This window comes from Tarenaya hassleriana, unplaced genomic scaffold, assembly GCF_000463585.1.
Source record: "Tarenaya hassleriana unplaced genomic scaffold, ASM46358v1 Cleome19, whole genome shotgun sequence".
Classification (NCBI taxonomy): Eukaryota; Viridiplantae; Streptophyta; class Magnoliopsida; order Brassicales; family Cleomaceae; genus Tarenaya; species Tarenaya hassleriana.
The window spans coordinates 92,714-106,182 of record NW_010965304.1 but is presented as its reverse complement, the minus strand read 5'-3'; the positions used below and the strand labels follow the sequence as shown (position 1 = coordinate 106,182).

The 13,469-nt window shown below is 42.5% G+C and overlaps 3 protein-coding genes across 4 annotated transcripts; 2 read left to right on the top strand and 1 right to left on the bottom strand.

Moving 5' to 3' along the window:
* Positions 1-62: 62 nt before the first annotated feature.
* Positions 63-2,953, bottom strand: LOC104810707 (zinc finger CCCH domain-containing protein 66). The gene is made up of 3 exons (XM_010537069.1): positions 2,862-2,953; positions 2,208-2,397; positions 63-2,156 (listed from the first exon to the last, which is right to left on the bottom strand). Exons 1-3 carry the CDS (start codon positions 2,921-2,923, stop codon positions 489-491), a joined length of 1,920 nt encoding a protein of 639 aa, XP_010535371.1. The 5' UTR covers positions 2,924-2,953; the 3' UTR covers positions 63-488.
* Positions 2,954-5,308: 2,355 nt separating this feature from the next.
* On the top strand, positions 5,309-10,965 carry LOC104810704. Of its 2 annotated transcripts, XM_010537066.1 has the most exons (10): positions 5,309-5,552; positions 6,076-8,172; positions 8,262-8,391; positions 8,475-8,566; positions 8,690-8,934; positions 9,057-9,125; positions 9,268-9,367; positions 9,452-9,659; positions 9,725-9,851; positions 10,173-10,965. In XM_010537066.1, the coding sequence occupies exons 1-10, from the start codon at positions 5,457-5,459 to the stop codon at positions 10,249-10,251; spliced, it is 3,243 nt and encodes a 1,080-aa protein (XP_010535368.1). In that variant the 5' UTR covers positions 5,309-5,456; the 3' UTR covers positions 10,252-10,965. The 2 variants fall into 2 exon arrangements, 1 of the variants encoding a protein (XP_010535368.1); XR_771331.1 differs by lacking the exons at positions 9,725-9,851; positions 10,173-10,965 and having other exon boundaries at positions 9,057-9,120; positions 9,452-9,544.
* Positions 10,966-11,099: 134 nt separating this feature from the next.
* On the top strand, positions 11,100-13,456 carry LOC104810705 (protein PMR5). Its single transcript, XM_010537067.2, has 5 exons — positions 11,100-11,524; positions 12,013-12,184; positions 12,498-12,676; positions 12,751-12,909; positions 12,990-13,456. The coding sequence occupies exons 1-5, from the start codon at positions 11,190-11,192 to the stop codon at positions 13,327-13,329; spliced, it is 1,185 nt and encodes a 394-aa protein (XP_010535369.1). The 5' UTR covers positions 11,100-11,189; the 3' UTR covers positions 13,330-13,456.
* The last annotated feature ends 13 nt before the right edge of the window (positions 13,457-13,469 follow it).

Below are 13,469 nucleotides of genomic sequence, written 5' to 3'. Positions count from 1 at the left end.
GAGCACCCCCTTCCCTTGTGTCTTTGTGATCAAAGAAAACATAGAGAAGTGGGCACAAAGTGTACAGAGAACACTGAAAACAGAGATGGATTCATCATCCAAGACCGGTTTATATAACACACAACTTTGTTTCTTTTTTTTTTTTACACATTACATGGCAGTTTTTCCCATTAAGGGGAGAAAAAATAAATCAATAACTCAGCTGAATTCTAAAGAATCTAAGGAGAAGGTGATTCAAAGGTTTTGGTCATAACCTTTTGCCCCCCTCACTCTGTTCTTCTATCAACAGAGACATGGCAATTCTCTCTCTCTCTCTCTCTCTTGTTCTAAGAAAATGATAAACGTTGAACAATGTAAGTAAGCAGATTAGCTTCCACCTTGAGTGTTCTTGGACCCCTCTCCTCGTCTCTGCTTCTAGTTGTCTGCAGATTCAGCTTGTGAACCAAAGGGTGTAAGAAAACGGTTAATGAAGTTAAGTGCTGACGAATTCATGCCACGGTCTGTTCTGCCTCCATGAATGACTGCTCCGTCCAGACCGAACCAAGCCTTGTTTCCGAGGGTTCTTTCACAAGGGGATCCACCCATGACACGTCAGGCTCGTCCAGACCAACTGGCTCGACCAGCTGTCTGGTTCCACCACCCACCCTGAAGCCAAAAGAAGCAGATCTTCTGAACTTGTGCAGCTCGTCCCCATGGACGCCCCAGTCCAGTTTTCCATCCGGTGAGCCCCAATCGTCCATGCAGGTTGATGATGTCACTGATGAAATAGCAGAATGACGGCTCTGGCCATTGCTGCGTTCCACAAAGCTTTGGCTTTTTTTGGCAAATGCCGCCGCTCTTGATGTCATGACGGTGGGTGAATCCATCGGAAATGAAGACTTTGCCCCGATGGGAGACGATGCAAGGCTGTTTGATGTGGTGTAACTGGAATGCATATGCGAGTTAATGGCGTTGCGTCTGATCTGCAAGCCCGAGCTGTCATCAGGACCAAACATGTCGTTCAGGCTTGTCTGGTTTATTCCTCCAGCAAGCTTGTTCAAGCTCTTTGCGATTATATCACCCGAGAACGATGAGGCAGAGGACACGGGAGTCGGCTTCCAGCCAGTTGGAGAGGAAAGACCCGGAATATCATCGGTAAAATCGATTTCTCTCGCGCTAATTGTTGATTTCAATCTGCTACCAGGCAGATACAATGTAGGGGGAATGTTGGTAGGCCAGTTCATCCATGTTTTTCCGCTAATCGGAGAGGAAACAGAGTTAGGGCTCAACGGAGGAGTCGTTAATGAACCAAGGCCAAGAGGGGAGATCGGTCCAATGTCAAAGGAGGATGAAGAATTACAGGATGAGAAGGATGATCTCGGGGAAGGAAGGCCCGAGCCTGTGGATGGGTACAGAGGCCGTAACTCTTCAGGCTTGTGAGCAAAGAAACAGACCCGCCTCGTGCAATTCATCTCATCTTTGCAGAGACGAGTCCGGTACTGAGCAGGATGAAGCCAGCACTCGAAGATCCCATGGGCATACTCACAGGAATCACCTCTGGAACAAGACCCTTTACGGAATTCAGGACAAGGGACGCAGCTGTAATGGTACTTCCTCGGATCACGCCTCCTTGCATTCTCACCCGGATGAACAAAGGGGCATTCCGTCCAGTCATGAGAATAAGCTCTGGAACACGGCTTGATCTTGAATGCGTACATACGAAACTCATCTGTACCGTATATACCGTTCTTGATGTCGGGAAGAGTGGGATCGACCGGATACTCCTTCTTCTCAGATGGCCGTGGAGACGAAACTGAAGCCTCCCTTTGTTCCTGTAGGTCCTCCAGCTCAATCAAATCATGATCCCCATTCAACAAACGTTCAAGAATCTTCTTCCTCAAACTGAAAACAGGGCTTAAAGACGGGAAAATCACGTCAACCGGCTTGTAACCGTTGGCATCATAAGAATTAGGGTCTGCACAAGCCTTGAGCAGAAGATTGACCACCTCAGGGCTGTTTGAAGAGAAACCAGCGACCGCACAGTGAAGAGCAGTAGCTCCATCAGAGCCGCAAGAGCGGTTTACATCTACACGACCGCTTCTGATGATATACGCCACGATCTCTTTGCTTCCGAACAAGGCAGCAATCATGAGGGGCGTTCTCTCCTCAAACCCCATCTTCCTTGATCCGGCAGCAATCATGAGGGGCGTTCTCTCCTCAAACCCCATCTTCCTTGATCCGATTCTCCGACCATACCACAAACTCGACCGTTCAATGTTGTGGAGACCCTCTTGCTCGAGTAGGGACACGAAGCCGCTGAGATCATTGCAGGCTGACAACTCCAGCAGAACTGGTGATTTGAGGTGAGACGGCTCCTCTCCCATGGCAAAGCCTAAGCCTTCTCTGAATTTACCTTCCCTGCAAAATTTGTGTCACACGGAAATATTTGACATCCAGAGACAAGCCACGAATGTTTTTCCCCCCTCCTTCGAAACATATATACGAAGCAGATTTGGAACGAAAGAAACGATTAAAAACCGGCTTGTTGAACAGAAAATAAACAAATATACGAAGCCTCAAGGATTAGAAAGGGGGAGAGAATGAAAAGTTTGTTACTTTGGATGTAGATTCTCCAGCTTTAAACAGCCGAACCAAAAATAAACAACACTAACCAACCCATAATTAACCATAAGTGCAGCCAAGCATCTTCGAGGGGGCAAAACTAATAACGAAAATTTCTAAAACGGCAACGCGTGAAGAACCGAAAAAACAAAACACAGAGTGAGGCTTCAACTCCTTTCCTGCCGGCCAATCGACAAAACTGACTGGGTAATAAAAACAGATACGGATACGGACAACGAATTACGCAGTGAAAGACATACCCAGCCACCGATAGACGAAGATACGAATCGCCCGAATCATAAAGTTGATAGCTTTCTCGCATTTTCTCATCAACCAAACAGACAGAGAGGGCGAGAAATACCTTTTAGAAAACCAGAGAATCCGCACGCAGGAAACAGACGATGAAGCCTCACTCTTTTCTCCCCCACCACCGCCCTTCACTCCCCCCCTTTAACTACACCACCTCTCTTTCCAAAAGAGTTATCTTTCGTCGCTTTCTCCTTAAGGTCAAAAGAACAAAAGATGAGGAAAACGGAGCTACACATAAGAACCCATCAGCTCCATCTTTCCTTTTCTTTTCTCCTCCTCCTCCTTTCCTGTTTATTTATTTTATTATTTTCCCTCTGAAAACCTCGAATTGAACTCGGGGGAAGCCTGAAATGCAAATATCTCCGTTAGAACCAATTAAAATCTGACACGTAAGGTAGATACGTGAACCATCGCGCATGAAATCGATGCTCCACCATTGTCACGCCTCACGCGTTTACTTGGTTTTGGGTGGATGACGTGGAAATCCATGCATCGTCAGCATGTTTTTAAAATGAACTACTTACTTTTCCATTTTGCTAAAACGACTGCCTGTGCCTTAAGCATTTGAATACCTTCATTTTTTTTTGGTTTCGGGTTGAATATTTTTATTTTTATTTTTCTTTAACGATAAAATTTTCATGACAATATGATGGCAGTCGAAAGTTGAATTTTTAAAAAAAGGAAAATACATTTTAATGGATTTGCATGGTTTAGGTTAGTTGTGATTTAGATTGTTTCAATTGTATTAATTTAACTATTTCCACGTTTAATAAAATACAATTCTCTATCAAATTTTGTGTTGTCTTTTCCTCCCCGTCTAAAAGGCGAAAGGAAAGTCCTATTCAAAGAATGGGGACCCACTGAAATCCACAATCTGACTAAAATTGAATGGAAGATGCAATATGTAGGACCCATCGAACCATTCCAATGAACCCGTCGCATCACTTGGAGTATTGTCCACGCGGCCAAATGTAAATGGTTGAGACTATCTTGTTCACTGTGGTCCTCGCTGCACACGATCATATCTTTTTTCCGTTGGATAGCCGACAACGACGCGAAATGTATGACACGTGGAAGCATTTTCGTCGACCCGTCGCCGTTCGGTGGCCCACGGATAAGGGCTTGGACTCGGCCCGAAAACGACGTCGTCTCGGTCTCAACATTCAATGGTCTAAAATCTTTGGTTCCCTATTCACAAATTAATAATGTTTGTATTTATGTCAGTCAGTCGTTTGTACATTACATTATTATGTATGACTTATTCCAGAGACATAAAAATATTGTTTCAACGAGAATGGCGCGACAAAGCTTGGGCATTCCTGCACATTTTTTTCTTTGTAAAAAATCTCTTTTTTTATTGTATTTGGACCGTTGAATCATATTTTGATTGATAAGATTTTTTTAGTGTAAATTATATTAATTTAGCTATAAAGTTTTATAAACCAAACTAGTTTCACAGAAACTATGTTTTTTTTTTCTTCTAGGGAGATTATTGTTGGGTAAAAAAATACGCAGTAGAGTAAAGTATATTTATGGGTTTGGGAAAGAATAATGGTAAAAGAAATTGAAATTTCAATCGGCCTGATATTTCGAATGGGCCGAAACAGTAATGGATGCTTTCAACGAGACCATATCTATGACTAACCCAATAGTAATATAGTTGTTGTAGTTTACTTCGAGGGTCCAAGAATTTTTTTATATACTATATTATAACCAGCTTTTTTTAAGTATAAAACTATATTAATTTAGCCATAAAGTTTTTTAAACCAAACTAGTTTCAGAAAGATATCGGAGGTTAAATTGTAAAAAACTTTTTTTTTATATTTGTGTAAAATGTTTATGGGTTTGAGAAATAATATAAGGTAAAAGACATTAAAATTTCCACTGGCCCAAATTTTTTGAATGGGCCGATGTCATAGTGGATGCTCATGGTGTGTGGATATGGAACTGACTCGGTTACCGGCTATTCAGTGATTTTTATGATCTACCGAGGATACGTGGAGGATCCAACGGTCGAAAATTTGCCAGCTCAAAATTAGGGTGAAACCATTCCTTTACAGTGGACCGCGACCCATTGGATCTTGACCTCTTTTTCTTCTGTGCCGCTGGACAATAGCCGTCTGATGTGGTAAAACCAACGGCCAAGATTTCTACAATATTAGGAAAACAGTGCGATCACTGATTCGGTAAATCAAAGATTTTGATTTTATGGGAAGATGTTGCGGCCTTAGATTTTCCTTTTGTTAGCATTCAATTCAATAACAATAATAATAAAAGATATAATTATTCACAGTACACAAAAAGAACTTGGGCCTTTTTTTTATATTTATTAATATTATATTATTTGTTCTCTTCACCAAAATCGTGTTACTTGGGGAGAAAGTAGTTGCTGCTGCATAAGAGGAAACAAACACAGGGGTGCTGCAATGCAAATGGATGGCTCTCGAATGCAACGGTGAGATTCTCTGCCATTTTCTCCGTTCCCAAACAGCCGGAAGGTAGCGAATCTTTTTGGATTTTTTCTCTCCCGAAAGCTTTCCAGATCAATGGCAGCCGGCGGTGAAGAGCCGGCCAATCTCCGGAACAGTAGCGGCGAGCGGAGCATCACCCGGAGAAATCTCCTCGTCAGCGAAAAAGTGGAGGTATGTGCATCCAATGTTGGCTTCTATCTCCTCGGAATTCGGTTTCTGTGATGATCCTTTGGTTGTAGGGTTTAGGGAGGTTTTTTGAGTTTTCACGGTTCGATTGTTTCAAACTGTTCAACTTGAACATTTTATGTCGACTTTAGTTGATTTTTTCTATTGAGGTGCTTTCCCCCTCTATATAACTCTTTTATTGACTTCAATCATAGAACCGAGTTGATAAGATCAACTCTGATTTTTTCCTTTTTATTCTGCCCTGGTTGTTATTTTAGTAGAGTCTCTCCACAGTTTTCCATGTAGTCGGCTCATGTGTAAATGCTTGTTCAATCTGGGAAATATTTTTCTTGATTGGAGATTTATCAGTTTCTGCCATCGATTTTCAATGTTTTTGTGACGGCTAATCTACATGCAAGTGGTATAAACCCACAAAATCCTGGTTTTGGGGAGTATAGTTCGACGTCGTCTTGTGATTTAGGGCAGTTGCGGTTTCTAGTGGTTGAATATAACCCGTTGCATTGCGCAGGTAAGGAGTGTTGAGGAAGGATTTCTCGGTTCTTGGCATCCAGGAACCGTAGTTGCAGCAGAAAAGCAATATCACCGCGTCAAATATGATCACCTCCTCTACGATGATGGTACTCATCGTCTCATGGATATTTTGGATGTTCCTGAATCAGTGGAAGGTTTGAGCTGTAGTCGCACAAATTCATATGACATCTACCGTGGACGTATAAGACCTGTGCCTCCAAAACTGAAAATTGATGAATGGAACCTTCCCTATGGACAATGTGTTGACGTGTTTTCCCGTGGAGTGTGGTGGGAAGGCGTGCTTTTTGACCATGGAGATGGTAACGAGGATAGGAGGGTGTTTTTGCCTGATTTGGGTGATGAAATGAATGTTGATCTTTCATCTCTACGTCTTACTCTGGACTGGGATGCGTTTAGGGGTACATGGAAGCCTCGGGGGACTTGGTTGTTTCTTGAGTTGATTGAGAAATATGAGGAAGAGAACTATCTTCCTGTCTCGGTGAAGCAACTTTGGTATGATGTGCAAGACAGATTGGGTTTTGAGAGGATTAGGGAATGGACTTGTTCAACTAGGCGGTTATGGGAAAGTTTGGTGCTGAAGGTGATTGATGATAATCTTAGAATCACCATGAATCAATTTCTTGATGAATTTGAACATACTTCTAAGCTGGCTAATGACCCCAACAAACGCCTCCGATTAGATATATTTACTTCTTACGAGGAGAGCACACAAGTGAGCACTCCACAAGAACGAAAGATTTCCTGTCTCACCAAACTGGAACGCCAGAGGCATCACGCATTATCCGCCTTGACTTGTGTTCCAGACAGAGAATCTGACATTTGTGATGGAGAAGTTTCCTGCTCAAAATCCATTACCGCTAATCGAAACATAAGGCATCCCAAGCAATGTGGAAATTGGCAACATTTTGACTGTGCTGCTGAATTATGTCCACAGGCTGTGTCAGATTATATTAGGAAACCATCGCTGAATACTGCCATAAATGTCCGGAAGCATCTTAAATATACGGGATGGATCACAGAACATCTGACCGATGAAGCTGGGAGGCACAGGTTTCGCTACATCTCACCAGATGGAACTCAAACGGAGCATTCTCTTCGTCAACTATGTCTCCATTTGATCAAATGTGATGAAGCCTCGACTCCTCCTGTGACAGTTAAACCTCCTTCTCTACCTTATGATAAACTAATGCATAAAACCCAGAACACGGGACAGGGTTATGTTTTGGCTTTGCCTGCTTCTCAATCGAGGGTAACTCATGATGGTGGAAAGAAGCTGTCTGTTGAAACAGTGCTCAAATATCAAACACCTAGGAAATATAAGGATATCAAGAGAGAAAGTTGCAATATTTGTGCGAGTAAAGCTGCCTCAGCGTCTAAAAAGGATGTCGATGCCAAGATGAAGCCAAAAATGGAATGTCGAAGCTTCCGAAGACTGAAAAAGAAATGGAAGAGGGATCATACCAACCTTAAATATAACTCCAACCAGAAAAGAGCAATCTCAAGTTTGCAAAATTCCAAGCAGAATATGAGACGGGGGAAAAAGTCAAGTATGCCAGTGGAACCTAGGAATTGTACCATCAGTCGTCGAGGTAAAACCCGTGTATTAAGATCAAGCCAAAGAGTGCAACAGGTAATTACTCCCAGATCCATGCATCAGAGTCCGCATAGTATACTTTCCTGGCTCATCAACAACAATGTGGTTCTGCCGAGAGCAAATATACGTTGCCACCAAAATATAGATATGTCTTTGATAAAACAAGGGAAAATAACATGCGAAGGTATAAAATGTAATTGCTGCCGTAAAATCTTCACAGTAAGCAGCTTCGAAGTTCATGCTGGTGGAACATCCTGGAGACCAGCAGCCAATATCTTCTTGGATGATGGAAGGTCTCTTCTAGATTGCCAGGTAGAAGCCTATAAAATGAGAAAAAAAGCACGGACACGTAATGTTTTGAAAAGAAAATGGTGCCCAGGGCAGAACAATAACATTTGCTCAGTTTGTCACTATGGTGGCGAGCTAATTCTCTGTGATCGATGTCCGTCCTCATATCATGCAATTTGCCTTGGGCTACAGGTGTCTTTCTCTTCTCCCCTAAAAGAAATTTTTGCTGCTTCTCGTAGTGGATACCTGATTTCTTATTGTGTTTCAATCGGATGCTTTAGAATGTTCCTGATGGTGATTGGTTCTGCCCATCATGCTGTTGTGGTGGCTGTGGACAAATCGATCTCAAGGATACTGGCAAATATACCAAGGCGGGCCAGCCTATCAGTTGCAAGCAATGCGAGCTTAAATGTATGGGGTTCTTTCCTACAAGGGTCAGACTATGTATTCGGTCATTCTAAAGGTCCTCTTTTCTTTGTGTTGTGGTTATATAGATCATGTGTGCTGCTTGCCTAATCATGATGCCAAAAATTCATTGGAAACAGTCATAGAATCAAACTGGTTTTGCAGCAAGGACTGTGCAACGGTACATCAATCCTTATATGCCTCTTATTCTTGTTTTTTACTACATATCAGATGCTTTCTTAATTCATAATCACGTGAATGATCGTTTAGTCTGCCATTGCTCTCGACCTAATTGTTAATCCAGATGTTCACAAATCTCGAGGAGCTTACCGGAAAACCTAGAGAAGTGGGTGTGGAGAATCTAACTTGGAAACTGATGAAGTCCTTGGAATCAGATGTATATGGGCTTGGTGCTTCTGATATTGAGACCGTGGCCGAGAATCACTGCAAGCTCAGTGTTGCTCTTGATGTGATGCATGAACTTTTCGAGCCTGTGAAGGATCCTCGCTCTCAGGGAGATCTTGCTGAAGATGTTATTTTCAGCAGAGGGTAAGTAAACACAAAAGAGAGGAATGCATTGATACTTGTGGAAATGTCTTATGGCGTTCTATCCCTGTAAATACGTGACTCTAAGAACAATGACCTAAGCATGTCAAAACTTATTTGCGCAGAAATTTCAGAGGATTCTACACAGTAGTTCTGGAAAGAAATGATGAACTAGTTACTGTGGCAAATGTAAGGTACGTTTCATATAGAGCTCCTTGTCATAGCTACAGGACAGCATGTACATATAAGATCACAGAAACTTTAGAATCTTGAGGCCTGTGAGTGGTACAAAAATTTAGATGCTAGTCTGACTTCCCTTTTGTTTGCCTACATCAGAATATTTGGAAAAAGGATAGCAGAAATCCCTCTAATTGGTACTAGAGTTCAGCATCGCCAGCTTGGGATGTGCCGGACCTTGATGAATGAACTTGAAAAGGTCTTTTACTTACTCCTGAGAACTTCTTCCTGATGTATGTCTAAGTTGTCAAAGTTTTGATCTTAAAAATCTTTTGATCTTCAGGTGCTTACCAGCTTGGGTGTGGAGAGGCTGGTCTTGCCTGCAGTTCCATCCATGCTGAAAACTTGGACTAACTCATTTGGATTTTCAAAGATGTCTGAATGCGAGAGGAAAAACTTTCTGCAGTTTACATTCTTGGAATTCGGGGGAACAGTGATGTGCCATAAGCTCTTGAGCAAGAGCAGTTTTGCAGATCCAATTCCAAACACAGGTTTGTTAAATGTAAAAAGAATGGAAACTGTTTTTCAAATCTTATCTCACGTCATTGCAACACAGCTTCTCTATCGGAACCCCTCTGTGACGGCATGAGAAGGCAGAACCGCTTAGCGTCTGATGAGATCTCAGAAGTGTTGCAAGAAGAACAACATGTGGAGGAGTCCAGCATGACCAAAGAGTCACCAGAGTATGCCCAAACTCCCAACTTTCTCTATATTAATTCATTATGTTATTTATCTGAAGATAAGAAAGGGCAAAGCCATACGATCCATAGGACCAAATGCACACACCACCTATGCAGAGAATGCTTTACATGGTACTGTAAATTAGTGGGTCTAAAGGTCGTCATTTGTAAAATTATGAGATGGAGCCTTGAAGTAGAAGGTTTCAAATGTGGATATTTGGCCATCCAACCTAATACAATACACACCATCTCTGGATCAAATATCTTGAGATGTTGGGATTTGGACTTTGAGAAGAAACCCGTCGGTGTGTGTTTTGTTTCCAGGGAGGTGGAAACACACGAGGAAAGCTTGGTGGGAGATAACCGCTTTTGGAAGTATTGTTACAGAAGAAGAAAGGGATAATGTCCAACGGGAATCCAGTTTTCCTTCAGAAGATGGGGGCAAGCGATGCTTACCCTCTCTCTGACACCTCTTCTCCTTTTTTTAATTGTACAATGCATCGCATATGGGAGAGGTAGGAAGCTTATTATTACAATATAAGCTTTTGGTCATTCGGTAAATTAATGTTCTTTTTCCTGCCCCCAAGCAGTATTTCTCTAAAACCACTTGTGCCCGAACTTGAACTTTCTGAGTTTAGGTGTCTTCGCCTGTCAGAACACGATCAGCCTATTAATATGCAATTACGCGCTATGTATGATGACTCCGTAGGGAACTATATCAACAGGTAAATGAATGATATTATATTTTTGGGAAAATGTTGAAAAAACTGTCCAAAAAGACCACTTGATTCTTTTCATGAGAAATCTGTTTAGAAAATTATACGTCTATACCGATAAGTAATTAATTTGTGTAGATATTAGAAAGTTTGGTTAGATATATCCAATTTAGATAGTTCAACATCTGTTTTGTTTCGAATTTAAATCTCAAATTGGAGAGAGTACCGCATATTCTAATCACATGTTTTATTCCGGTCCCGAAATTAGTTTCGAGCTCCGTTCAAGAAAGTCGATTACCAAAAATGGTTACATATTGCACTGCCTGACATGCTAACACTGACAGTTCCCCATAAAACATTAGAATGCACGACTCATTATAGCTTTTAGAAATGATTTTTTAAACCACCGAACATATAAAATAGTTATATTTTATATATGAAGATTTGAAAAATATATCAGGACCCACGTGAACGCATTGCCCATTTGCACAGAGACACCATAAAATCCAGCAATCCTTCGATCCTTTCCCCCCCTCTCTCTCTCAATTATTTACAGCCTTTTGCCTTTTTCTCCCACGACAAGAAAAAAAAAGAATTTTTTTCCGCCAAAGTTCTTGAAGGCCAGATGGGTCTTCCTCGTCTTCTTCCCCTCTCAAGCTTCGCCATTTTGTTTATCTTCTTCATGCTTCACTCAAAACAATCTTATCCGGCCATCATACTGAGCTTGAAGAACCGCCATGGGAGCAGCCAGTACAGCTCCAGCCGACCAGCTTTCCAGGGGAACAGGAGCACGTGTTCGCTCTTCATGGGCACGTGGGTCCGCGACGACTCCTATCCCCTCTACCGACCCTCCGACTGCCCTAACGTCGTCGAGCCCGAGTTCGATTGTCAGATGTATGGCCGTCCAGATTCCGACTACCTCAAGTACCGTTGGCAACCCCAGAATTGCAACTTGCCCAGGTGCTCACTTCTTGATTTTTTTTTTTATATTTCTTCGATTCTGTTCTTTTTTTTCTCTCTCGGTTCGCTGGTTTTACCTATTGAAGACTAGTTTCTCCATTCGCCGCTAAGGTAATAATGTGGCTCGCCGTTATTGAAAATCTGAGATTTCTCGTGAGTTCACTGAAGTACCGACCCAGATACCATTAAATTGTTGTTTCTGTAAATGCCATGCTTCGGGGTAAATTTCGAGTTTCTCCGTGCTAAGCTGATAATGTGTCCTGTTTTCACAGTGAGATAAGATGGCACCTTGAAATCTGAGACTTCTTGCAAGTCTTGTGACCTGATGGTTCGATTCATTTGCTCTGAAAAAAAAAAAATCAAACTTTTCCTGAAACCCTGTCGAGAAATTCTATATCGTTGGACGCTGCCGAATTCGCACCCTTGTTCGCGCATTTTTATTTTGGTTATGGAGAGGTTGTAGTGGGTTCTAAATGGAATGGTAATAGGTTCAACGGTGCTGAGTTTCTGTTGAAAATGAAGGGGAAAAGCATAATGTTCGCGGGTGATTCCATAGGCAAGAATCAATGGGAGTCGTTGATTTGCATGATCGTCTCATCTGCGCCGACCACTCGGACCCAGATGACCAGAGGCCTTCCTCTCTCCACCTTCAGGTTCCTGGTAAGCAAACTCCTTCAATGGCGCTTCTTCTCCAAAACCCATAGAAAACAGTACATGTTTGTTTAGCTTCTTCTTCTTTCCTCTATATATGTATCTTTCTCCAAGAAAGTGGTAAATTGAAGCTCTCAAAAAAAAAAAAAAAACTGGAAGCACTGTTCTAGGCCTGCGTGATACCAGCTGCAATGCGTTATGGCCCGTTTCTTTGTGCCTCAGCATGGATAAGAATCATGATAAATGAAAAATATCACCCAATACTCGCTTAGGGAGACAATGCAGGATGCAGTCACATGTCCAATACTTGCTTGCATTGTAGGAATACGAGATGACAATGTCGTTCTACAAAGCGCCCTTCTTGGTGGACATAGACGTGGTGGAAGGGAAGCGAGTTCTCAAGCTCGACGAGATATCTGGCAATGCCAACGCATGGCACTCTGCCGATCTCCTCATTTTCAACACCGGTCACTGGTGGAGCCACCGTGGTTCGCTTCAAGGGTTAGTAAATGAAACATAATCCTCTCACTAAAACGATTATGACCAACTATGGTGATCTTGTTTTGATCGAGCAGGTGGGACATGATTCAATCAGGCGGTTTGTATTACCAAGACATGGACCGGTTCGTGGCCATGGAGAAAGCTCTTCGGACATGGGCATACTGGGTCGACAACAATGTCGACAGAAGCCGAACTGGTGTTTTCTTCCTCTCCATTTCTCCTACCCACGACAAGTAAACCCCAACTTCTCTTCCCTTGACTGCTTTTTACCATTCCTTGCAAAGTTCTTGCTCAGGGATTGTCTAATCAACAGCCCGAGCGAGTGGACAGCTGGGACATCTACCGGGGGATCCAAGAACTGCTATGGGGAGACAGAGCCGATAACAGGAGCCACTTACCCGGTGAACTCGTACACGCAGCAGCTGAGGTCAGTGACGGAAGAAGTCCTCAGGGATATGCACAATCCGGCTTTCCTTCTTGATATAACGATGCTCTCGTCTCAGAGGAAAGATGGTCACCCTTCTGTGTACAGCGGTCTAATCAGCGATTCACAGCGTTCTAAACCCTACCAGTCTGCAGATTGCAGCCACTGGTGCTTGCCCGGTCTTCCTGATACATGGAACCAGTTGTTTTATACTCTTCTCTTCTTTTAGCGAATCAATGATTCTTGAACGTGCCGGGGAAAAGTCCCAGCATGCAGGAGCGCTATATAGAAACTTGAGATTTTTTTTTTCTTTTATTATTATTATCAGACAATTGAAGATATCTGTTGAAGTTGGATGGCCCTTTTTCC